We start from the raw sequence: 27,872 nt of genomic DNA, 5'->3' as shown, positions 1-27,872 counted from the left end.
TTTGATAGTTGCCACCGGCCTAGGGTTTTGTCGAGTGTTAAAAACTTTGAAACCTTAGTAGAGAGACTGGAGAGAGTTTGAGTGAGAGATTTGGTAATGGCGAATGTGTAGCATGGCATTTATATAGAATTTATAGTGGGGAGATGCATTGACTGACTAGACATGACTCCGACACACAAATATTTGAACTGACGGTGGATTCTTTTTGACGGGGAAGCAAAATCTATTTTTGGGGCTTTTTTATTTTATTTTATTTTTTCTTCCTATTCTTATTTTTGGATTTATATATCAGCAGTACTAGTCTTACAAAGAAGCTTACAAAGAAGATTTACAAAGTTAACCTCCACCCTTCATCTTTATCATTTATCTCTCTCTCTCTTTCTCTTTTTCTATATTTTTTTTATTTTTTTCTTCGTTTTGCTTTATAAGTTTCTTTATAAAGTTATTTGTAATGGTAGACTTATTCTTTATTATATAGCATCAATGAAGATAGAAAAGTACTATTAAAATATCATAATCAACCAATAATCCATGGGCCCAAGCCTATGGCTAGCCATTGTTAGTTTTAATGCCCATGGCTACTGGCTCCTCCTACAGTATCAATCTTTTCTCAATTTTTTCCTTAAATTCTACCCTCTATTTAAACTTCAGCAACATATATAAAGGATGTTATAATCAAATTTTTTTTCCTTTTATAAATTATACATATACTCATATAAGTTTTATATAACTACATTAATTAAAATGTATAATTATTACTAAATTAAAATATATAGATAGCACAGCATTAATTAAAATATATAATTATTACTAAATTAAAATATATAGATAGCCCAGCAGTTAAATTACTTTGTTTAACCATAGTACGATACTCCCCGACAGATTTTAAACCTCTTCCTGAGACAAAATATTTATTTTACATTTGAAAACTCATGCATGCTGCCTAGAAATAATAAAAAAAAAAAATCCAGCAATTTAGAAGGATTCTTAAAATAATTAATTTACAATAATGCATGTTATTTTTAGGAGTAAGTTTGGTCTTGATTTTACTGATTATGACCAATATTCCAGAGATATAAATGGAGTAGCAAGGAGTGTGATATCAGAGGGATACACCGACATGCTAACGTCACAAGCTCTTGACAGAGAGCACGAACGCTCGACGGCAATTGACCTATTCAAATGAAATTTATTATATATATCTTAATAATTTAAGTACCAACTGAATCCTCTGGCTAGTTACCTGACCATGAAAAACTCGAGCAGACACCTGGCTGTAAATAAACAAACTCAAGGAACCTCATTTATGGCCAAAAAATAAAAGGAGTACTTGTGTCCGAAACTTTTAATATAAACTTCAAAGAAGGAATTATGAAGAAGCAATAGGATCCAACTAATTCTTAGTAATGGGAAACCATTAATTCCTGAAGAAAGTGTACCTTTGATAGACTTTTTACAAAGCCAAGCAGCTTACATTATTTGCAGAAAGTGGCGGACAGAGTATAAAAGTTGTGTTTATCCATGGACCACCTGCAGGGCGCTACGATGTTAGAATTTGGCCTTATTTTGCAGAGAAATGGTAATTATAATCCCATTTGTTTTTATTGCGCCTTGCTACGTGTCCTCATTTTAATACAATAGCAAAGTGGTCCATGGACCATCTCACTGGTTAACTATGTCGGAAATAATTGGAAAGTGCAAGTTCGGACCCAGGTGTGGCCTGGCCCCACTTCACAACCAGTATCATCTCCGTTGTTACAATCTAATTTTTTTTCTTTCCTGTGATTGGAATTGGAGTCGGAAGTGTTCGCGCCCACCTTATCCAATTCTCCAGGCTTATATGCACCTCTTAATTAATTTCTCAGGACTCTAAAGTTAGGGTAAAAACTTTAGTAATTACCTTTATTAAAATTCAAGAATAAACTTAACCTCATAAGTAATATAACCATAAATCTCTTACCAAACAACTTAAATATCCAAAAGGTATATGATTGTCTAACAAGATTAAAAAAAAAAAGATACCCAGGTAAGTCTTGCTTTTTTACAACCAATCACATGCTGCTAATAATTAACTAAATCAGACGTAAATTGATTTATTATAGTATTGAATCAAAGTACTGTATTTATAACTACCAATGTCTATTAATTCATTTAAAATTATAGTAAGAATCAATAGTTTCCGGTGCGAACTTGTATATATATAAAGTGGATAATTTAATATAAAAGCATGATCGTAATGGATACGGATCGTAAGTTGCTATCAGTCTAAGCTTCTCTGAAGCCTCGGCAAGTTCATAATACATGGCTTTATCCACAAATGAATAAAAATACAAGAGATAATTAATTATGTATAGCCAAAAAAGAATTGTGTAGTTGGTGGAATGTATTTAGGAGTCATGCTTCCTAATTGTCGTCCCTTGCAGATTCAGTATTAGTATCTCGCCGCGTTATAGTTAAGAGTGAGGAACAGCTCAGGAATTAAGCTTATTTTTATTTCTAATGAGCAATTGACGCACGTAATATCTTCTCATTTCATATTATGGAATCTAAAACAGTCCTCCCTTTGTTGAGCGCACTGATATAGTTTGATATTCTTAATTGGTAGACATTGAGATTATATTATAAAATACAAATTAAAATAATTGTAGTCATAATATCTAGCTATCTATAATGAGCTGCCTGAAAGTGAACCATAAAATAAACGCGTTTTCGCAGCTAGATAATGTATCCAAGAGATTTCCTTCAACTTTCTTCTAAATCTTAAAAGTAGATTGATATGAGTTGAGGATTTAATTGCATGGGATTTAGGATCTTGTATTTGAAGATTTAGATCTTCATCAGTCTAGGACATGGATATATAATTAAGAAGTTGGTGAAATTCTTTTTCTTTCTTTTTCAACGTTCTAATCAATTTAAAAAACAATAAATTAATGTGGGCATAGTTGTTGGACGGCAACCCTAATTTAATATATATACTATGCTCGGACTTATATATGTATGAATACATAGTATTACTTGTGGAATTCACATTATGATGAGTAGACCGTAAAGTTAATTTGAATTTTTGCTTTCCAATTCAGTGGCAGTACACAAAAGTCTTCCCCAGGTCTCTTAAAGTGGATGGCAAAATTAAAAAGCATTGAAGAATCGAAGGAACAGGATAAGGCAATTAACTGGGTAGCCCATATGCTCATTCTGCAACTCGTAGTACTGGCACCAGAAATTAAGACATTTTCACCTTTTGGATTGTCTTTTAATTGTTGCCGACAATTATTTTCTCAACCCGTGGCCCCTTCTATAAGGCTTTTAAGTTCATCATCATGTGACACTTGTCTTTTCCAGCCAAGTTGAAATCTAAATTTATGTATATTGAAATTAATATAGATAGTGGGTTGTGTTTGGCTTAGTTTGTGAAAAGCGGGACTTGCTAAAAACTTCCATTTATATAAACTTCATAATGGCCGACATTAATTAACTATATAATTGAGGATATATGGAACCCAAGGGTCCAATAACATTGGGATTACATTCACATATGTGATATTTATGTTGGTATAGCCATAGGAGAGGCGGCACGTGGTTTTGTAGTGAATGAAGGCTTATGAGGTCATGTGGAAATCCTGAATTTCGACAGACTGAAACAAATATTGTTGCAGGATTTTAGTGAGAGTGAAGAGACATAAATGGTTTGTGAATTATGACAGCCAACAACAATACATGACACCCATGTTAGGTCATTGCTTCGTGGCTCACCCAGCACAAATATTCATCCCAATTTGCTTTCTTCTCCCTCAACCTGTCAATCATGTAGACAGTAGACCCCCACATGAGTTACCACACTATTGTCCCAACAAAGCCAAAAAATAAACTTGTAAACACACACAGTATTTAAAAGCAACTTATAACTGATCGGACACCACCTTTGCTTTAGAAAGCTACAAAAGAGACATAGAGAAAATCTAAGTCTTTTATGGAAAAATATTGCATCAATTCACTTGCATGTACAATTTGACAACTTGGACACTAATTATAGTTTATTTTAATTAAGCCACGATTCTGATGAATCAAATTTCAAAAGCTACCGAAAGCAAGAACATTATTTGATTTTTACAGCTGATTTGGTTGCTATTGGAGTCAAATTATTGAATTGTAGTTTTCAGCGTCGATCACATTGTTTTGTCCAAAATGAGATTAATCATCAAGCAAGAAGTCAAAAGAAACTACTGCTGTAGTGCTGTGTATAATTGTTCTTTGATTCGTCCAATCCTATACAGCAAATTTTTTTTGCCAGTTTGTTGAAAATTAATTGAGGCACAAGGTTCGACATGCTACTACAATTAAGTTAATGCGTGTAATGTGAACTTGCAAATTGCAGCGTGGAAAAATATTGATGCACGCATGCTGTGCCTCGAAAACATCTTTGACATTCCTTCCATTGATTATGTACAAATTAAATTCAAATAATAGAAAAGTTTTCAGACTATAAGGTCAATCCAACAAACTTCACGTTTCAACAACTCTATATTTAAGATAGACATAAATCTAAGAAAGCTTTGACTAGACAAAACTAGCTCTAATATTGAATGTGTGTACAAAATGTACATTGCAAATGTTTCTATTTGGTCCAAGTTGTCATATATTGCCTTTTCAGATGGAGGCGCCGCGCCCATTTCTAGCTAATGTCATTGCAATAACTCCCCACGAGTTTTGTTGGCCGAACCAGCTTGAGGGTATTCTTGTTTGCATCATTTTAACCTGTGATTAGATTTAGATTATCAAAAGTATATGAATTAACTAAGTTCACAAACACATAAATCTTTGTTAGGCAAACTGATGATTCATAGAATTATAAGCGAAAATGTGATACATAATGAAGATAACCTTAAGAGCAAGAATTTAGGAGCTAAAACTTTAGGTTATTTATGAATCTATAATGACAGGCTTGACCTCTACTTATATAATGAACCACAAGGGTTGGAGTTCTAGAAGGATTTTGAGTTCTACTTGGTATGGGAGTCCGAATTACGAAGGAACTCTTGTTCCTTACATTTATCGGTTCAAGAGTACTAATTCATGTAAGATACTTGATCTTGAATTAATTAAGAAGGTGATAGGATTCTAATTCCTATTTTGGGATGAAAGTAGGCTAATGAGCTGGAGCCCGATTTAACTTAACTGTGGAAATGTCCACCTCATGGAGTGGGCCAAAGAGCAAGTTGACTCAGTTTGTAGGATGGCCCTGCTTGTAAAGAGGCCCAACTCATAAAGTAACTCAACTCGTAGATAGGGTTGACTCATGGTGTGGTCCAACTTATAGAATAGGCCGACTCGTAGAATGTTCCTTCTTACAAGGGGTCATCCCATAAAATGGTCAATCCACAAAATGGATTTAAGTGTATGCCCAACTAGAATTGGGCTAGGGCATTGGACTGTAATGTGTTCATTTCTTTATTGAGTCTGACAAGGTCTAGTATCATTTTTTGTCCATACAGTTTGTCCCCTACTCTCTAAGTTAAGAGATACTTAGCATAAAGAGTAGATTCAATTAATCCTAGGTGTAATATGACAGAGTCGATGTCCTCTCGGGGGGGATTTGACACAAAGCACTCGTTATTGCCACAGGGGCATAGGTCGTTCGGCTCAATTCATATGGCCTAGTGGAAAGGAAAGGTCGAGCGAAATCATTTAGATCCTTGATTGACTCAATCAAGATGTTTGAGGTCGAAGCGAATAGATAGGCTGAGCCAGGAGAAGCGTGAAAAAATCATAGGACAATCCACACGGAATGAAACAATGGTGGGACCTTTTGGCTTGGCTCCATTTGTTAGATGGGAGATATTAGCCAGGTGGAGAGATTGAGATCAAAGGCGAAGATGAAAAGGCAAAGCCGACTAAAGCAGATTTAGCATGCATGTGACTGAGTGGTCGAATGAGGCTAAACCAAGCCTAGACAAATGTGTATTTGCAAGGTGGTCTCACGGGTTAGACCAAGCCGAGTGAGGCATGGTAGAGGGTTAAGCCATCACCTGTCGAATCTGAGCCGATTGGAGAAGGAGATGGGTGTTTCAACATCTCTCATGTCCTAAGTAGCCATGTTAACTTAAAACAACCATAACTTTTGATCCGAGAGTAGTTACAAGGCTTATAAAATATCAACGGAGATCCCTTCTCTTTCGCAGGCAATAGGTGAGTAATCATAATGTTTATGGTTTTTATCTGTATATTGAATCTTATTGTTTCTTCTCTTGCAGACTTGTCTTACAACCGAGCGCTACTGTGATTGCTTGCTAAGGAGAATATCCAAACGATCCTTAAGCTATCTACAGAAGAAAGGGATTACCGTCAAGTGTTGTCCGAGCTGAACCTAAGGCAAAGCCACTTGTGAAGGCACATTGCAGAGATCCATCAAGGTATCCTAATTTTGCCTTGAAGCTCCAACTGTACACCTTGTTGGTTTGATACAACTTCTCAACATTTGGTGAGTTTTCTATTCACTCACTAACCCCCGAATAATTCTCCTTTGTAGAGGAGAGAATGAAAGGGACTTTCCAAGAGTCAAGTGCCAAAGAAATATTGGAGAAATAGAGTCGGGAAGGGGAAGAAAAGGAAGAGGATGGAACCTATTGTAAACCTATCGATCATTGTTGAGAAGACATCGTCTAGCACTCCACCCCACCATCTACTCAGATGGTCGGGTCGCAAAGGGTGGAGATTGCTAATGATGAGGATGTAGTGAAGATCGTGTTACTTTTTGTTGCATCAACCTACTTTGATCCATCATTCATGATTGACTCGTTGTTGTTGCTGGAGGATGATTGTCGATTGAGCGAGATTGGCGCCGTCTAGGCGACCAAGTGGGTGTCACTCGTATGTACCAAATACTCATAACTTTACTAAACTTGATGCTTTTACCTTTATGTTTGTGTCTAACTCGATTCCGTTCTTTGTTTATGGGCTTTATCTGAAGGGTATTCTTGAAAAAGTTGGTATCTGCTCAGGAAAAGCAGATCCAAGACTTGGCCAACACCAATGCCTAATTGAGGAAGCAATTAATGAAGTTAGAAGAGAAGGAAAATAAGTTAAAGGGAGAGCAGAACCGGCCTTCAAAACACCTATCATCTGTCAAAGTCAAGTTGGAGTCCACCCGAACCTAGTGGAACACTGACAAAACCACTTTGTTGAAGAGGTTGGAGACGATGGCCACTGAGGCAGTGTTGAAGACCTGCGTAGATCTTATAGAAGAGTTTAAGGTGGGCAAGAGTACCGAGTGAGATCTAAATGACTAGATTGATATCTACAAGAGTTATCTTGTGGATCACGAGGATGAGGATAAGCCGGATGAGCAGGGTGAGGGTAACGTCGAGGGAGCAAAACAGAGAGATGCGCTGGTTAACATTGAGTAGACTCAACCGACTGATGAAAAGGTTGAGTCGAGTGATAGACTTGATGGTCTGGACCATCTTAGTTCTATGTTTTCATACTTGTACTTTTCCATTTGTTTTGCTTTTGTATGGAAGTGTCTAGTGCACTTGTTGATGTACTCTGCCCTTTGAGGCCTTTTACATTGGATGGTGTTGATAAGGGCTTGCCCCGTTTGTTCTCATTTCATGTGTTAAGTTTTGTTTTATTCGATTTTGACTCAGCCATTTGATATTTTAGTAAATTTGACAAGTAAAATACTAAATAAAACTTGAACTTTATTTATGAATGTAATTGTATATAGCATAACCCTGCGGTGGAATCAACTTGATTTAGGGGGAGTGGACAAGCATATTCCATCCTGCATTACACATGAAGGTGAAAAGTTTCTAGGTCTAGTGGTTGAGGAAAACCAAGAGCTATCATAAGTGATAGAGTTCTAGATGAGTCACATTCCAATTGTTATTGATGTCTCGACCTTCTTGTGATTGTAGCTTGTAAGCTCCCTTTCCTACCACCTTCTGATCTTGTAGGGTTCTTCCCAAGTAGGGTCGAGCTTGCTAGCTCTTATCTCTTTAGTATTTTGAAATATTTGGCGTAGGATCTAATCACCAATCTTGAATACTTTGGTTCAGACATTCTTGTTATAGTGTCAAGTAATCTTCTACTGATAGATGACGTTTCGAATGAGAGCTTGGTCCTTAAGTTCGTTCATAGTGTCGAGGTTATGGCAAAAGTTTTGTTCGTTAGTGTTTTCAATGAGCTATTAGAGCCGAGTCAAGGGGATTGATACTTCTGTAGGGATAATTGCTTCTAAACCATAAACTAAGGAGAAATGAGTTTCTCTAATTGAGGACCGAGTCATGGTGCAGTAGGACCAAAGTACCCCAAATAGTTCATCTGCCCAAGCTCCATTTGCCTTGTGGAGCCTCCTCTTCATTTTTTGGATGATTGTTTTGTTGGATGACTTGGCTTGTCCATTTGCTTGGGGGTAGCATGGAATGGAGAAACTTAGCTTGATCCCCTAAGTCTTATAGAAATCTTGGAAGCCTGAGCTGATAAATTAAGAGTCATTATCGGTGACTATCTTTTTTGGTAGGCCGAACTGACAGATGATGTTCTTCCAAACTTCCAGATGAAGTTCTTTACATTTTAATCCTTGACTTGGGCGAATGTTTCGGCCTTGATCCACTTGGTGAAATAGTCGATAATAGTCAGTACGTAGACTCGTTGTCTTAGTGCGGTTAAGAGCTTTCCAACAATGTCTGTCCCCCACTATATGAATGGCCAAGCGGTGAGGGCTCGACAGAGAAGTGCAAAATCTTGTTTTAATCAACCCAATCAATTCACCTACTAAACTCAGGTTTGATCAATTTTTTAAATAGTCAAAAATTTTAATTGTTTATGAAGAAGTGAAAAAGGAATTCTGCACAATCCAAAAGAGAGCTCATACAAATGAAGAATAAAAGTTATTGCCTCCAACCCACACAATTTGTCCATGAAAATAGCCTAATAACTTGTCCAAGCAATTGGCCCACTCAAACGAAACTCGCAAAAGGGAACCCATGCAAAAGCTAGCATAAATGCTAACACAGTTGACCCATGCAACTGCCTAAGCAACCAGCCCACATAAAATGCCCACACACCTAACCCATTTAGAGGCCCATGCAAACTGTCCAAGCAAAAACTCTCATGCATCCAACAAAGAATCCACGACCGAGTTCCAATAAGCACATATAACAGCCTATGAAACAACACCCATCCCATCATCTTATAAACCTAATCCACCCTTTTTAAAGCCAAACCCAAACGAAACTTCATGCCCAGTATAGAGCTCATAACCCGTGTTAGGAACTTGAACCTGTAACAATAATCACAATTCATTCAAATCAGATCATAAATTAATTATAGAAGATGTAAACAGTGAGTGAGCAATAATCACAATCACCTAACAGATTATAAACAAGGACAGGATGCTGCAATAATCACAATCACCAAACTTTAAGGCAACTAGTTCAATACATCAACAAATAGAGCAAAACCATATCAATCTTCCCCCAATTTTAGATTGTTAATATAATCTAATGCATCTTCAAGCATCTTAGCTCTCTCATCACAAGCATCCCTTTGTTGTGTAACAGTTTGGACCTCTGCCTCCAAAGCTTTGCATCTTGTCGCTAAAGCTAGAATAATAGTTTATATGAGTGAGAGCTAAAACTACGACCCCCAACCTAGACCACATGAATCCATGGAAGAACAAAATAATATTATATATTGAGGGGAAAAAAACTACAAGAATACATGTTATAAAGGCACAAACTAACCATGCCCAGCCCATCGCTACACTTTTTCTCTCTAATATCCTTGACATACATTATATTACCACAATCCTAATAATTGACAGTAAAAGTGAATCAAATTCAATCATGCAAGAAAAAAAAATAAAAAATATTGTTAATATTAAAGGCTAAAAGTAATTTTACAAGCATTTTGACAGATAAAACAAAAAAGAAAAACGAACTAAAATGTTCATCACTCAAACATTTATAATTAACATCTATATTAGTTCATTCTCATTCCCTCGAACAAATGATAGTAATGCTTATTGTACAAGAATAATAGTGCTTCCCAATGGTTCCCTTGAACTTAAAATTGTGAGCTTCTGCTTCTTTCTGTAAAATTCACAAGGAATGATGAGTTTCCTCACAAAAAGATAAAAAAAAATATCAGTCTTACATATTTAGCCTATAAGCATATTGTGGCAAGAAAGAGAATGAAGAATGAGGTTTACTCCTTTCATCTCTTTCTTATGTAAATTCTAGAAAAGTAGTGATAACATCGTGAGTTGAATAAATAGAATAATGCACAGCATGCGAAACTCGTTGAACTTGAGATTTGCAAGCACCCCAACTTTTATATATGTCAAGATCATGCTCAATGTAAACTAGATAAAGTTTATCCATCTGCAAAAAAAAAAAAAAAAAAAAAAAAAAAAAAAAAAAAAAAAAAAAAAGGTTGAGGGGATGGCTCACATGTCATAGATCCATGACCAACCAATGATCACGTTGTAGGGAGAGGGATTGTCTAATACCATGAACGTAGTTTGGAAGTTGACTCCGCCCACGCAAACCGAAAGGGTTATCTCCCCAAGAGTGTATTTTTGCTCTGAGCTTAAGCCAATGAAGAGGGTGAGTCAATGATGGATGTGTGTTTGTTAATGCCCATGATTTTGAGTGCATCGAGGAAGAGAATGTTGGTCAAGGACCTACCATCCACAATGATTCTTTTAACAAGAATGTTGGCTATTTGGAGGGTGACAACGAAAGTGTCATGATGAGGGTTAATAAGGGTCATGGCTCGTTATCTTCAAATCAGATGGTTTGGTTGGTCAGTACTTGTGATGGTGGTTGGGATGAGCAAACTTCGGGGTTAATTGTGGCTTGAGCATGATGCTTGGCAGATGAGTAGCTGACCTCACTTACTTTCGAGCCACTAGGGATCACGTGACACATTTCCTCTGGTATGGGTTCTTTTGGTGGAGGTCTAACTCAACTATCATTGTTGGCAAGGGTATTTTTTTCCTTTGTCGGTTATGAGGTCTTAGAGATGACTCCTATTTAATAGCTCCACGACCTCAATTCAGAAAGCACTACAATCCACAATGACGTGATTGTGATCCCCATGGAACTCACACTACTTGGTGATGTCTCGTCTAACCCCGGTATGTTTTAACTTTGCTTGTCATTTAATGGTGTTCCCCATTCCTTTCATGATGGCCACTATCTCGGTCGGCTCAACACTTAGGTTTTACTTAGGAATCCTATTTCAGTTGATAAGGATGGATGCTCTATCATAAGGTTGAGCTGGCTAGCGAACAATTGGGCGCCTAGTGTCAAACAAGCGTCTGATATCTCAATTAGGGACTCTCCTTGGTTGGGGATGCAATTTGGTAAAGCGAACATCATGACGTCATTCAGCTCTCTTCAAACAGATATCGCCATAGGTTGAGTACTTGGGTCGATTCACCTTATCTTCTCCTCACCTTATTTCAACCAAGGCCCAAGCCAAAATGTCTTCCATAGTGGTGCAATTGAACTTAGCGAGTTCCTTGTAGAACTCGCTATCAATGAGAAGTCTATTTTTTAAGACGTCGATTGTCATCTCTTAGATATAGTAGGGAATGAAGACCGTCTCCTTGTTGAAGCGACCCACATATTGTTAGAGTAATTCTTCGCGGTTTTGATACACTTTGTAATGATAGCCAAAAAGTTTCTCAAGTCTCTTATTGCTGGAAAACTGCTCAACGAAGGTGTCCATAAGCTAAGCGAATGAGGGGATGGAGTTGTTGGGGAGGTTAGTATACCATTGGAGTGCCGGTCCTATGAATCTAAAGTCGAAGCTCTTACACATGCACGCTTCGTAGGGATCATGAGGAATAGTGGCCACAAACATCTTCTACTTATATAAGGTTATGTGGTCATCTAGGTTGGTGGTTCCATCATACAGTGTCATGTTAGGGAAGATGTGCGACATCTCTATAAGGTCTATGGTGTCAACAAAGGGTGAGTCAGCAAAGCTTTGAGGTTAACTCTTTTTGAGAGGTGTGGGCAAGTTGGGGATACGTTGGATCACGACTTCCATCTCAAATAACTGTTTAGCTAAGGCTTACTCAATGGAGGTTGCCATAAGGGTGTATAGGCTTGTGTTTTGTAGGTGAGGGAATACATTCTAGTTAATGTATATGGCTGAGTTGAGCGGGACCGACTGGTGGGATGGACTAGCTACCAAGTGCAACAGATGTGTTTGTAAGAAGGTAAAGGGTGTATTTAGTTGGTATTGTTGAAGTGGGGTTGTTTGGATGAGCAATTCGGTGGTCAAGAGGTTAGTGGGTGGTGTTGTTCGGTTTGGGTCAGCTTGGCAAGGGGTATAGTTGTAGTTGGAGCCGAACAGAGATGGGAGAGGCTTGCTAGGGTTCCATAGTCCGGGGTTGTGAATAATTGCCTTGGATGGATGGTGGTACAAGATGAGGAGATGTGTTGTTGACCCAAAGCCCCATCGAGGGAGTAGAATTGGTTTACCTTATCTTGGAGGGCTTGGTTTTCCGTATGGATGGCAGTGTTCTTGGCTTCCAAGGTTTGGTACTTGTCATTGATTTCTTGCACAAGCGTAGTGAGAGCCGCGATCTGAGTAGTGACATCAGGTGTAAGGGTTTCAATGCTTCCAATCATGATGGCTGAGAGAAGGGAGTGAAAGCAAACGAAGCAGGTAATTGGGAGTCGAATGATTGTCAGGGCCCTACGGTGGACGCCAAAATTTAGATGGTAAAATCTATAGTTGATTCGGAAATGATAAATCTTGTGACAAGCGAGTCATTGACAATCAGAAGGACCTACATAGAAAGAGAGAACGAATGTGAAGGCTCTGGAGATACTGATGTGGCGTATGTCATTGGCATTTTGATGCTCAAGTCAGCACGGTTTGAGGTATTTTTTGGAGGGCTAAGAGTGGAAAGGGTTTATCATAATGTGGTTAGGGCGAGACTAACACAAAGTGGCCGGAGCACAGCTTTGCGGTGGCTGAGGGTGGTAAAGTTAGTCCGAACTAAGCTTTATGACGGGGAAATATGGTGATTCTTGAGAGCAAGAATTTAGGAGCTAAAGCTTTGGCCTATTTGTGAATCTATAATGAGAGATTTGACCTCTACTTATATAGTGAACCAAAAGGGTTGGAGTCCTAAAAGGACTCTGAGTTCTACATGGTATGGGTGTTTGAATTAGGAAGGAACTCTTGTTTCTTGTCTTTATCGATTCTGGAGTACTAATTCCTGTAAGATACTAGATCTTGAATGAATTAGGAAGGTGATAGGATTCTGATTCCTATTTTACGATGAAAATAAGCTAATGGGCTAGAGCTCGATTTAGCTTAACTTGTGGAAAGGCTCACCTCAATGGAGTGGCCCAAATAGTACAAATAGTAAGTTGGTCTAGTTTGTAGGGCGGTCGTGCTCGTAGAGAGGCCCAACTCATGGAGAGGGCGAACTGTTGGTGTGGTCTAGCTCGTAGAACGGGCTGGCTTGTAAAATATTTTTTCTTGCAAAATGGGTCATCCCATAGGATGGTCAATCCACAAGATGGATTTAAGCGTAGGCCCAACTGGAATTGGGTTGAGACATTAGACTGTAATGTGTTCTTTTCGTTATTGGGCTTGATAAGGCCTAGTACGATTTTTTGCCCATACAATTTTTCTCTCATTCTCTAAGTTAAAGGGTACTTAGCTTAGAGAGTAGATTTAATTAATCATATGTGTCATACGAATGAGTCGATGTCCTCTCAGGGGTGAGGGTGGGGGTGGGGATGATTTGACTTGAAGCACTTTTAATTGTCATAGGGGCATAGCCGCATAGGTCATTCAACTCGGTTCGTGTGGTTGAATGGAAAGGAAAGGCCAAGCGTAATCATTTAGATCTTTAACTGAATCAATCAAGATGTTTGAGGTTTGCAATCTTCTTGGACCGAATGACGTAGGCTAAGCCGGGCGAAGCATGAAGAGATCGCAAGATAGTCCACACGGAGTGAAACCATAGTGGGACCTTTCAACTCAACTCCATTTGTTAGATGGGGGGTATTAGCTCGTGGAGAGATTGAGATCAAAGGTGAAGGGCCGTGACAGGCTTTTCGCAAGTGTACGAAATCGCGCAGGTAATAAAGCTCGAGTAAACGAGTGTCGAATCCCAAGAAAATTACCTACGAAGTACCAAACTAGTATATTTTATTTCTATTTGATGATACATAATTTTATGAATGAATTTAATGAAAAAGAAAACAAATTAAAAACTAAACAAAATCAGAATTTTAGAAGAACTTTGGTATAAAGATCAATATGGCTAAACCCTAGGGCACAGATTTCACAGTAATTTAATCCTATGTATTGACGCTTATTACTAACCTAATTAAACTTATTCTAAAGGCCAAACTCTCTAATATTCCCCTAATTTTCTCTCGAACAATTAGTGAATTAACCCTTAAACAACAACCCAAAATATCTCTAAGTAGGATTTCGAAGCTAAGAGATCATCAAGTTCTATAGAATTTACCAGAGCCTCACAGATCACTGTAACCTATCTCTAGCGTTCGCTCAATCTATGGTTTTATTACCTTAGACAAATCAGGTTTCATCTCTCGATCTCAACCCACCCCATGGTATCATTCAACCCTCGAATCCTTAAGAGTTGAAAGCATTACACACAATAATGAAACTTAGAATTAATGCTCAATAAGAAATCAATAAAGATAACGTCAACACATATTCATAAATTGGGCTACATCTTTAGCCCTAAGAAAGAGATTTAGTTCATAGTTGTAATAATAAAAACCATCATTTTATTCAATAACATGAGTTCAAGAAAGAAAAATATAAGCACTTCTCTAATTGGCGAACGAGAACTGCAAGAATTCCGATCTCCAAAATAGTAGCCGTCATTTCCCTTCTCTAATCTCCCTAAAAGCTTCTTAAAGACCCTTATTTATAGTCCTAGAGTTTTGATCTTACTTAGGAAAAGAGTAATTGCCTTAGCCCATTCAGATTCAGACTAGGATAATGCATTAACCTAACAAGCCCGTGACCCATCGCCGCGGCGGTAAGAAAAGTCGCTGTGACAATCATTCCTTCTGTTCAAGGAGTCCATGATATTCTGAATTTTGTAAAGTCATCAACACAAACTTTATAGCTCTCTGAATAAGCTTTCCAACGCCACCAGAATCTTCGAATTCTGATTTCTACAGCTCAAGTTATGATAGAAACATCGAAGCATGCTCATCTTGAAGGATTTCCAGATTTTAAGTTATAGCTTCAACGTGTCACAACTTTCTCGTTTTAACTCCGATTCTTGTACCGTTTGTTCCTACGCGTCATGAATTCCATCGACATCATTATTTTCCCTTCAAATATCTGTTTGAGCCCTAAAACACTCAAAATACACCCGTGATCTCATAAAAGGTATTTGTGAAAGCATTAATTCAAATTCCCCACTTTAAACACATTTTTCCATAAATAATCCAATTAAATCACTAACAAACTATAAACTTTCAAGCTCTTATCAAGCGTAATCATTTAGATCTTTGATTGACTCAATTAAGATGTTTGAGGTTTACAATCTTCTTGGACTGGATGGCGTAGGCTAAGTCGGGCGAAGCATGAAGAGATCGCAAGATAGTCCACACGGAGTGAAACAATGGTGGGACCTTTCGGCTCAACTCCATTTGTTAGATGGGGGGTATTAGCCTGTGGAGAGATTGAGATCAAAGGTGAAAAGCCGACTGAAGCAGATTCAGCATGTGTGTGACCGAGTGGAGAAGGAAATGGGTGTTTTAACATCTCTCATGTCTTAAGTGGGCATGTAAACTAAAAACAACTATAACTTTTTATCCGAGATGAGTTAAGAGGCCTATAAGATATCATTTTAACCTGTGATTAGATTTAGATTACACTCTAAAACTATATAAATTAACTAAGTTCACAAACATAGAAATCTTTGTTAGGCATACTGATGATTCATAGAATTATAAGCGAAAATGATGATGCATAATGAAGAAGAAGGAATTCCTGACAGAAATGAGTCCTTTGGTCATGAACTTGTCTCAACTACAATTGTTTTTTATATGACCAACCAGATATTGCTTTTGTCTAGCTTTAGTAAACACCAGACAACCGCCTCCAGTAGACACATTTCTATCAATTGAGTCAAGAATTTAAGCTATGAAAAACCCTTATTGTGAGCACATAGCAGCAAACCTCGGCTATTAAATATTTTTCAAACTAGGACCTTTCGAGATAATCTACCTGTCCCCTACTGATAGTGATTTTTATGCTTCCCAAGTTCCCATGTTGCAAGTTCTTTGACGTTAACACCTCCCAAACTCTAAAATAAGCATTTACTTCATTCAGGTAAATGTAGACTGTCAAAATCTAATCCTTTAATTTTCAAACTTACAACCAAAGATGGAAGAAGAAAATACTGGCTCAATTGCAGAATTAATCACTAGAGTCGAATCAGCAATGTGAAAGCAAGGATAAGCCATTCTCAAAAGACAATAGTTAGTCATGATGTTCAAGGTGCCCCCACCAGTTCTTACCCATTATTCCAAGTGTGATCATAACAAGCTGATAATTATGAAATTGTTCGAAGTATGACTTCGATAACTTCAGCTACCGAAAATTCGTACTAGTCCAACACAACTACTATAGAAACTCAAAATTAACGACTCATTTTTATGACATTGTGAACAATTTGATGTTTCAATAATGTCAAAATCTGTTCGTTCAAGATACCTATTCTATGAAAATGAAAGCATAGGTGAAAACCATGGGAAATATATTTGTGCATTTTTGTTGGTATTATATACATATGAATAAATTCAGAGCCGGATTCAGAAAATTGAATTGAGATTATACATGTAAACAGAGACCACCATGGCCCTTTTTTACTTCCAAACAAAAGTTCCACCAAAGAATACAGAAACAATATTAAGGTTGAACATGGAAGAAGGTAAAGGAATTATAGTAGATATTTAATGACAAAATTTAACTACCCCACAAAGCTGCTTCAGTAAGCTCCATTTAATTCAGCAGAATTTGTGTAAAGATGTCAGTGGAATGACTTCAGCTGGAAAATTTGGCAATTGATACTCCTATTTTTCATAGTGATTTTGTATTGAATTTCAATAGGATATAGGATATTTCTCATATAGTTTGGGTCATAATTGTTACATAATTCTATTAATTTTAATTTGTAGGCCTAAACAATGATTATGAGCATAAATGACGGTATGAGCGTAAATTACGTAACTTGAGATTTTCAACTCAGAATGACCTGAATTTAGAAGCTATGAAAAGCTAAGAAGCAGAGCTACAACTTTCATTTTTGGTTTTTTTCCTTATTCTGACTAAAAGAGGGTGAAAACTTGGCTTAAAATTATGAACAGTCCGTTGCGAACTGAAGAAAAACGTTTTTGAACATGTGTCAGTATTTTTATCATAACGTGAGTTGTAGACCTCAGATTGGTATAATTCTTGAACAATTAGAAATATAAGACACAGAGCTACAACTTTTATATTTAGTCGTAATCCAGTTCAGCTTAAAAAATGGTTAAAATTTGAGCGGAAAGTTACGTTAGTGCATAAAAGACAAGTAGATTTGTTATCAAGTATTTTTAATTTAAGTGTGGCTTTTTACCATAAAACCTTCACAACTTTAATACCAAAAAGAGAGGTTCTTAGCAATAGGAGAGGAGGCTAGGTTTTGAAAAAAAGACATCAAAGAGGAGGAGGAGATCAAAGGAAAGAGGCTAGCACATTCATTCGGGAGAAGTTGGCGCGATACTTTTCTAGAGATCAATTCTTCAAGATTTCAGTTTTTGTTTTCTCTTACTCTACTTTTATGCATCAGTTTGGAATTGTTATGATGATGAGTTCAAAACTGATATTGATTGTTATCACTTTGATTATGGGGTAGATTGTTATTGTTAACGGGTAGATTCTACCGACCATGTTGACTTGATTTTCAATTTTATTAAAGCATTAACAAATTTATTGTTCAAGAATCTGTGTGATTTGCCTTAATGTTTTTGGATCTGATGTTTCTTTAATTATTTAGGGCTCTTATTGAATGATGAACCAGGCGGTGAAGTTTGATTAGAAATCTTTTGATTAGGATTTCATTATGTTCAACTGTTTTATTGATGTGATGATAAACCGGTGGTGAAATCACTTTAGGTCATTAAAATAACATAGATCATAGATTGAGTAGGATATCGGGAAAGTCTTATGAGGTTTATGTGGCCAGTTTAGGTTTTAAGCGGGAGCGGAACCTAACTATTAATGAATTTCACAATTATGTTAAATTGAGGGATTTAGACATCTTCAGATCAATAAATTTCCTAAATTTGATTTTTATAGCATGTCTGTCAACATTGGTTTAGGTAGAATCAAAACCCTTAACATTTTTATCATATAGTGATATTTGCCTTTATTATTTAAATGTTTTAATTTCTAGCAATTCTTGTTTTTATTTTAAATTCACATCATCAATTTCGTTATCTCAAATAACAATTAAGATCAATCAATTTATTTGTTTGTTTAGCATTCAGTCCTTGTGAGATTCGACACTTTATTCATCACTTTATTACTTCTCGATTGGTGACTTGCTAGTGCATGAAATAGTCACAACAACAATTTGGGTTGTATGAACTCTTTCTAACAGCCTTTTCAAATTTCCTCACTGCAGCTACATTTTCTTCTAAACTGGTCTGGGCAAAGTAACGTACCCACCAAGAAGAACTCTTCAATTTCGCCTTCACAAGGAGAAAACTCAGCATGTAGTATACAAAGGAAATACATTTTTTTTAAAAATATATATTTGATAATATAAATTTTTCCAGCAACAGCAAGGGGAAAAAATATGTGATAAAAAATACAATTTCATTAAAAATCTAAATTCAAAAGTGTCCAATTTCATACAAGAATAAGCGACAAAGGCAGTGAAGCATTTGCATCCAATTGGTGCAAAGGAAAAGAAGATACTATTGAGATAATTTAGCATCTCAAACTCAATTGCTTGAAGCATATAGGCTAGTAAATATTTCAAATGTATGCATAAGTGTATAACCTATTCAGCAAAATAAGGACATGCCTTCTTCAATGCAAACAAGACCTAAGCCTAGTAAACTAAGAACAACACGTTTAACCAAACATTTTACAATACATTGCTTTCCCGTTCATTGACAAGTTCAACCTTCTTTCTTATGAAACACGTTCATACAACACTTCTGAATATCAGTTAAAAAGAAAAACAGCATTTACTCTTTTGTTTGTCAGATCATCACTTCTAACTTTTCAGTGTCAAAAGATTAGCAAACCATTAACGCAAATGCAATGGAGGAGTCATGGACTAGGTATTCTAGTTCTTAAAGCCACAACATTCAACAAAACAAGCTTAACAATTTGATACTACTACCCTTTTGCTTATTATTTCCTTCTGGCATCCTCCTTTCATCGGGTAAAGATAACAAAAAGCAATAACCTGACAGAAACCAAGGGGCTGGGAAAAGATTCTGTTGACTCGAGTTGAGTAATAGAAGATGCCTTTCTTGTTAAGATATTTCTTGTATTAGTCATATACACTAGATATAACAATGCAGGACAAAAGGAATTCCTCAAGTTGATGATTCTCAAAATACATTTGTTGTATGTGAATATCCTGCATTCTTTTAAACAGGTTTCCAGGAAAAAAAGGATTTCATGGATGATTTTCAAAGACATTTCCAAGGTATGTTAAGTTAGTTTTAAGGCGCTATTATATTGCATTCACTTTGAAATGCAACCATGTTTAAGCACCACTTGGTAAATAGTTGAATATTTAATCCACGAGCCAGATCCATCTAGACACGGTCCAAATTTGTACAAATTAATCCAAATAACTTTTGGCCATTTTAACACCCAGTGTCAGTTTAACAAATCATAAAACCAAGCAGTAACTAGGAAAATATTCTGAACCCAAAATTAACAGCCACTTACCACCTTCCCAAATTTGGAAACCTCAGCGACTTTAGCTCTCTGCCGACCTGGAGAACCTACTTGTGCAAGATCAAAATGTTATTGCCACATCAAAACATTACATAGAAATTTCTTGAGCAGAATAAATTACTTTTTTAAGTTGTCTAGAATTTATTCGAGAAATTAGCTGAAGCTGGCATCTATAGCATTTGAATAGAATGCACACACAGAGACACACAAACTCAGGTGAAGACAAGACAAACATATGGAAATATCAGACAAGCATACTTCAATGAAACAGAAATTTGGAGAAGTCTAAAATCCAGAAGATATACTAGTTGTAGTTTGAAATTATGTTATCATAAATAATTAAGTTCACGCATATACTATACCAAATTATTCTATTTCTTAAGTGTTTGATACTATAAGAAAATCATATTCCAACACAACTTCTGATAAAATATGCCTACTTCATTCGAGTCATTCCATTATCTGACAGAAAGCAGCCGTAAATGATCATAGTCAAGGATTGTGGTAAGAAATAAAGTAGAAAGCAAGAAGTTCAAAGTTCCGAATGCAAGCACATGCGTAATAAATCTGGTGACTCCACCAATATACACAATTAAATTCATTTTTTTTATGTTATAGATATCTTGGCAAGTGAATCAGCTAGATTTTCATTTTCATTCAACTTATGGAAAACAGTTGCTAGTGATCATAACAACAACAAAAAAAAAAAAAAAAAAAAATACAGCACGTGATAGATAGCAAAAGAGTAAGTATTCCAAAAACACCACACGACAAACAACAATTTCTACACCTAATCAACAACTTCATAAAAAATAAAAAATAAAAAAATTTATACTTCATAATACAATTTGTCAGCTCCTTTACCTGTTAATATGATAATTCCCTCAGCAGAGACCCTTGCCAAATCTGGAAGCATATTGTTAAGGTATCTCAGAGACAAGTAATCCAATGCATCTAAGATAATTACAACATAAAATGATTTTGCCTGTATGCAAGAGAAAACTTGATATCAGCTACACGTACAAGGCCTTTACGCACTAGTCCTTTGCAGATGCCATCAGCATCCTCTATATCGTATGGTTCCACGGCCTAGGCTTCAGTTTCCTCATCTTTTAACAATCTAGAAACCACTGAACATGTATCAAGACCAACATGCAGAACTCTATACATGCTATCACCATAGCTTTCTTCCAAATTGGAATGGCTTGCTGAACCTCTACTGTGCATGAATAATCACCTGCACATGATGTACATGAAAAGCATACTAATAAAATTGATAGACAATCTCTACAATCAACACTTGAGAACCAAACCAATTCAAAACATATAATGCTTAAATGAAACGAAAATCTGAAAGTCTAACACATGAAAAACAGAAGAACCAAATTACCTTCTACCTTACTTATAGTTTCTTTAAATCTTCCACTATCGCCTATCACAAAGCATTTCAAAGTTCAGTCAATGCTGTATATACAAATATAAAATATAATATCTGCAAATTCTATCACAATACATAAACTTTATAATTATAAATTATAATTAGCTGAATAATATCTTTTCCCTGTGTTTGTAAGATGTAAGTTATAAGATGTAAGTTATATGCCACAAGAATAGACAAACTAGACAGTTTAAATACAAGAAACCTCTCTCTTATCAAGAAAATTGACCACAAATACTCCTCATCGCGCTCATAATTTTATCATGTTTTAGCTTTCTCATGCAATTGCCATGCACTTTATCATGTTTTAGCTGTCTCATGCAATTGCCATGCATGAACAAGTCGCTAATAAAATGGATACTGCAATATAAACAAAATATCGGCAACTCAATGCAAACCTGAGCCACTGTACAAATAAACCATAAGTAGCAATGCGCCCTGAAAAATTTCATTCAATAAATAGAAATCGGACTCGCCCGAATTGATGCATATAATTCAAATGATAAAACATTCAAAATGTTATATAGGAAACAACAAGTACCACAACGAGCCCGATGGATAAATATGGAGAAGAACGTGATTTAGAAGAGGCAAATATACTAGCAGTTCTAGTGTCTCCATATCGTCGAGTTGAATTCACCATCCTTCTTGACATGACTGCCAATCAATTCAATCGATGAATGCACCTACAAATGTCCTACGCTGATTGAATGAAGAGACGCATTTTTGGAACTTGAGAGGGAGAGAGTGTAGATCTAAATTGTCTTTACTTGGTTGTTAATGGAGATTAGTGGTAACAAACCTGATTCTGACAGGGGCGTTGGTATCGTTAATGATAACCAGCGGTTTCGATGGACTTTAACTATAACTAAACTTTGTAGTTGCAATCAGTACATCACGCCTTCACTGTTGGACTATGTGACTCAACGTTTGAGGAGGAATTTGATGACTGTGGTTGGGTTCAGGATAGAGCCGGCCGCGGGTCGTGCCGGCCCATGGCACGATATAGCATGGCCCAGCACGAAAAAAAGCACAGCACAGCACAAAAAAAAGCATAGCATGGCATGAAAATATATGGGCTGTGCCGTGAACCGACACGATACGGCACGAAAAAAAATAAAATTATAAAATAATAAAATTAATAACTATTTTTAAAATAGCTATTACCCCCTTCGTTACCCCCTTGCACAGGGGTAACTACTATTTTAAACTTAAAATCATGTTGCTAAAGCCATTATGTGTATGAAAGATTTGGTAGCAGTAGATTTGAAACTTTAAAATCGTGTCACTGAAGATATATTTGAAGATTTTAAGAATTTAGAAATTAATGAAAATGAAGATGTATACTAATTCTTAATCCTAATTTCTAAGTTTGTATTTGTAATTTATAATTATAACTTATAAGTAATAAAAAGTATTGAAATTCAATTAATATTTCAATGTCTCATTATTTTATTATATTTCATAGTGATTACATATTTTTAATTAACATAAATACAAAATGTCATTAAATATAACACATAAAATATTTTTATAATAATTATTAATAATAAATCAAAACTACCATAATTTATAAATATTAAAATAAAATATTTTCAAAAAGCACGTGGGTCAACCCATGGCATGACCTAAGGCACGGCACGATATATAACAGGCTATGCCCTGGGCCTTCAAATTTCGTGGATCGACACTGCACTATAGGGCACGAAACTGTGCAGGCCTTTGCACGACATGGCCCATGGCACGATGGGCCTTAAATTTTTAGGCACGCCACAACCCACCTCACCTCTAGTTCAGAATATGGTTTTGTCCGTTGGATCAAAGTTTTAGTTCCTGATATTTAGTCCTACTGGAACCGGGCAGTTAGTGGACATCGGGGTTCAATGGATTTTTCAGTGAATTGGGCTATATTTGGGCTCCGATAATAGCAAAAGCCCATTCTAGACTATTCCAGACTAACGGCGTCGTTTTTTTGTTCAGCTAGGCATCCACTAAATGAATGCCACGTATGCAGTTTTGGCGCTAGAGAACTCTTTGTTTTGGGTCCGATAATGAGCACCTAAATCTCCCTCCCTCGGCCCAATCTCACCTTATTGTTCTCTCTCAGTGGAAGTTTAGAACTCTTTACCGGGAGACAGAGTCTTATTGGAAAGGCTAAGGCAGTGCAGAAAAGAATTCATTGAAGGCCAAATTTATAAAGGAAAAACCCTAAGTATGCCATTGGCATTTGGAGTTAGGGTTTCTAATTTATTTATCATCGGTTGACAGCAATCGTTGAATTCAGGGAATTCAATTCCCGAGAAGATGGGAGGGGAAGATAGAAACCGGGATAAGGAGAACCCATGGCAGTCCCCAAACAGACCTCATCAAGAGAAAGATGACGTCAAACTCTGGGGAATTTTTCTCTTCGGTCTAATTGGCGCCACTGCCACCACCTTCGCGGTATTTTTTTTTTTTTTATTTGATTATTTGTAATTTCGATTAGTAATATTTCTCTTCTTTAACGTGAAACAAATGTTAGACTTCTATAAGTTTGCTATTCTATTTACTCAAAATCATGTGAAGATGTTTAAATGACTCGTACAAGTGAATCTCATTGGTCTAATTTTGCGAATCAATACTGAGTTATTGTCGTTTGATTGTAAAATGTGATCGTTGTTGCACATGTGGCTATAAATATTGAGATTTGGTTTTTTTGGTCAAGAACTTATTGCTCCACTGCCTACCTGCCGTACTTCAAAACGCTTAAACTATAAGAAAATGTTGTAAGTTATGTAAACGTTTTACCTTCTTGGTTAAGATTTAGAAGTAGGTTTATTGATGCCAATCAATTATCCTTTATTGGGACCTATCCTGCTAGACACATTCATTTGATGTTTGAAACAATTTGGCAGGTTGGTCAGCTGCGGAAGACTGTAGATTGGTTCTATTCTCAGGTAGACATGTGTGCTTTTCATTTACCATAGAATTTGAAGCCTCTTTGTTCTCTGTGACTGGAATTATATAGGAAAATGGTCAGATTTGGAATATAAATTCTTTTTAGTGGATGTTGATGGTTCTTTTATTTTTTCTGTTTCTGGAATCATAGCTGTAGTCTAATTCTGAGGAACACATACAGGCAAAGTAAGGAATTGCTATATTAGGTTGCAATTTGAATGCTGCATTTTTTGTCACTATCTCTACAATTTGATGAAATTGAAATGAGGGTCTCTGTGTTATGTTGTTTGGGTTTTTGCTCGATAAATGATGTTTTCATATGACTTGTGGAGACAAGTACTTTATTTCTCAAGTATGTCTGATGTTATATATATTGTCACTGTTCTCATAGATAATTGGCTAGCCAGGCTGATTATGTTATAATTGCTCCATAAAAGTTAACCAGGTCACAGTCATCATGGAAGGGAGCAACTGGCGGTTCTTTCCGGTCATCTTTTCAGGAGGAAGCATGGAGAAGGTATAATCGTCGAATGAGAGAGGAGTATGAAGAAGAAATGGAGAGAGTGGTGAGTTTTGTTGGTCCACTTGGCCAGTCAGCAGTGTGCTTTTAGCACAACCAATTCTATATTGTCATTGTTACATAAACTGTTTATAGTATGGCCATTCTGCTCTTCTCAGGAGCGAATAAGGCGCATGCAAAGTGTGTTCAACAGAGAAAGGAACAAATTTAGAAGGAGCTATGAGAGCTGGAAAGAAAATGATGCAGGTGCTTATAATCACCACTTCCAGCGGGATGATTGGTACTGGAAGACAGATACATCATACAGAAGTCAGAGGACTAATTACAGACAGCCTCCTAGAGACAGTGGAAGTTATTCATTATCACATCACTACTCCATTTTGGGTCTTGACAGGTAATTCTATTGTTACAAAAACCTGAAAGAAAAAGGTCCGGATCTCCTGCTAGAATGATTCATTGTGGAGAGAATGGGCTATATTGCTGGTTAGGTTTGCATATCTTACCCATCAACAGGGTCTAGATAGATTGAACGTGAGTTTATGTTGTCAGATAAACAAGAACTGTTGAAGATTATAACTCCAATAAGTTAACTGATCCTTTCTCTCCCTTCTGGAAATTTCTGAGAAAAATTATTTTTGACTCTCTATTCGTCCTGAAGAGTTGAGAATATATCAATATCCAAATAATTTCTTGGTGTAAAGAGCTTTGTGTATTTTGATTGTGATTATCATGAATTTATTTCATCTTTCAACTGCCCTTTTATAACCCTTACCCGTTGCTGTCTAGTTGATAGGAGGATGCGTTCTTCCCATTTTTGCTCCTGGAAAATGGATAAGTATCTCAAAATTTCTCCCAAATTAACTGGCTGAGAATAAATATAAATCAATTAATGATTGATATGGACTGTTTTAATTCTGTTCAGATTCTTGTGTAAATTTGATTCTCATGCAGAGTATACTTCACCTGTAGTGTGTGAAGAAAGCATGATTTGAAGTTCATGATACATTTTACAAGGCCAAACTGTTTTCTTTTTTTTCCTTGAGACAATCTTTTGTAAATCTAATTGTAAGATATATTGTTGGAACTTGAAGCAGAATGGATGAAATATTTGTTTATGTTCTACATCTAAATTATGTGAACCACAAACTTTCCATGAAAGCAAAATATTCGCACTTGACTTTAGAGTTGTACTTAGGTTGTTTATGGTTATCATTTTGTCAATTTTTCTTTCCTCTCGATAGTATACATGACCTTGCTGGCCTACAAAGTTGTTTTTTATCTTTTGTTTGTTTTCATGGTTCTTGATAATTGTATATATCTCATATGTTTTGAATTGCACAGGTCCAGAAAAACTCCTTATACAGAAGCTGAGATTAAGGTATGCACTTTATTAAGACTCGTTCCATGTTACTGTTAGGGAATTCTTATACATCTTTATCAGAGATCAATAGTTTCATACTTATTTCTTGTAACGTGCTTAAAACTTTGTAAAATCAAAGTTACAGTGGTCAAATCCAACAAGCGTTTGTTTCTGCTTGAGGCAAATTGACATGTCATTATTTAAAAATATCCTTATTTCCTCCATCTGTTTTTTGGTTATTTTAGAATTTCTTTTTGAACTTTGAGGTCGCTTATTATGTCATGTGAAGTTGCGGTGATTGATGAAAACGTAACTCTGTTATCTATTTAGATTTTGATTGTACTAGAAGCCAGTTATTCCTTTTCTGCATCTGTAAGTTTATTTAAGCCAGAATAGCTCATCAGTGAAGTTAACTTTAACTGTTACTAGAAATTCAAATATTCAAGGAATTGGTTAATGGTTATGTTTAAACATTTATTATCATTTGTCTTCTGAGCCATATATATGATTTGTTAGAGGAATTCTTGGTGATCTCCATGTACTGATTAAGATAAAGGCTTCATAAACCCAAGGGTTGGGCTTAGTGGTAAAAGCCCTTGTTTTCCACCAATAAGTAAAGGTTAAAATTCCACTGGGCCAGACCTAGTTGGGATATTATATCCGATTTGTTTGTGGGGTCTAGAAGTAACTCCCAGTTTAGAGTTCAGTGAACATGTAGAGAAACTCCAGAGATTTCTGGGTATCAAAGAAAAAGATAGAGAGAGAGAAGTTTCATAGAGGAACTGTTAGTGTTCTGCTTTTTTCCTTTGTATGTGTTTCTTTCATGTTGTAGCTGATATAATATTAAGATTCCTTTTTCATCCTTGCAGACCGCGTTCAGGGCTAAAGCAAAACAATTTCACCCAGATCAGAACCAGGGTAATAAAGGTAAGATGTGATCTACCGTTATTAAGGAAAACCTTGTAATATGGTATTATTTACATGAACTGGATATTGAAGTCTATAGCTTGAGTTTTGTTGCAGAGGCTGCTGAGGCGAAATTCAAGGAGGTAATGGTGTCCTATGAAGCTATAAAGCAAGAAAGGAAGGATATGAAGTGAAGTAGCAAATGTGCCACTGTTTAAAGCAAAGCTCCAATTTGTTAAATAGTATCATTCCGCTTTTTTCCTGACAGTATCTAGTTGTTGACAGAAGTCACGAGTCCTCGGCAATTTAATTTTCCAGGAGGGTTTCGAGTATGAAATATTTTGTATTGCTAGGTCCACTCCAGTATTGGGTATATATGTACAATAGCAGGTCATGTACTTACAGAGCAGATTATCATGCATGCATAAGCTGGCAACACGGTCAATTGGCCAATTTTTTTGCCCTTGTAGAGAAAATAATAAGCTTTTTTGTTATGCATACTGATTATTATTGATTATACACATTACAATTATTAATAATAATAGTCATTACTGGTGTAATAAGAATTGGAGCAAACAACGTTCTTATCATTAGTTAGTTTGCCTCTTGTGCCCTGACTTAAAATATTTATGTCTACATTTATTTATTTTTTTACTTGTCTGAATGGATGGATGTTTGTTGTTTGTTTTTCTTTGTGTCAGACAATCTATTGC

At 36.3% G+C, this 27,872-nt stretch overlaps 1 protein-coding gene and 1 pseudogene across 2 annotated transcripts; one reads left to right on the top strand and one right to left on the bottom strand.

The window, feature by feature from the left end:
• Window positions 1-18,620: 18,620 nt before the first annotated feature.
• On the bottom strand, window positions 18,621-22,091 carry LOC116105146 (annotated as a pseudogene).
• A 1,405-nt stretch (window positions 22,092-23,496) lies between these two features.
• LOC116105156 lies at window positions 23,497-27,725 on the top strand. 2 transcript variants are annotated; one of them, XM_031391577.1, is made up of 7 exons: window positions 23,497-23,878; window positions 24,331-24,372; window positions 24,811-24,939; window positions 25,052-25,287; window positions 26,235-26,271; window positions 27,123-27,180; window positions 27,277-27,725. In XM_031391577.1, the coding sequence occupies exons 1-7, from the start codon at window positions 23,741-23,743 to the stop codon at window positions 27,351-27,353; spliced, it is 717 nt and encodes a 238-aa protein (XP_031247437.1). In that variant the 5' UTR covers window positions 23,497-23,740; the 3' UTR covers window positions 27,354-27,725. The 2 variants fall into 2 exon arrangements, with proteins under 2 accessions (XP_031247437.1, XP_031247438.1); XM_031391578.1 differs by lacking the exon at window positions 24,331-24,372.
• The last annotated feature ends 147 nt before the right edge of the window (window positions 27,726-27,872 follow it).

The sequence above is a fragment of the Pistacia vera genome, unplaced genomic scaffold (assembly GCF_008641045.1).
Source record: "Pistacia vera cultivar Batoury unplaced genomic scaffold, PisVer_v2 Contig494, whole genome shotgun sequence".
Lineage (NCBI taxonomy): Eukaryota > Viridiplantae > Streptophyta > Magnoliopsida > Sapindales > Anacardiaceae > Pistacia > Pistacia vera.
This window is presented reverse-complemented; position numbering and strand designations above follow the sequence as displayed.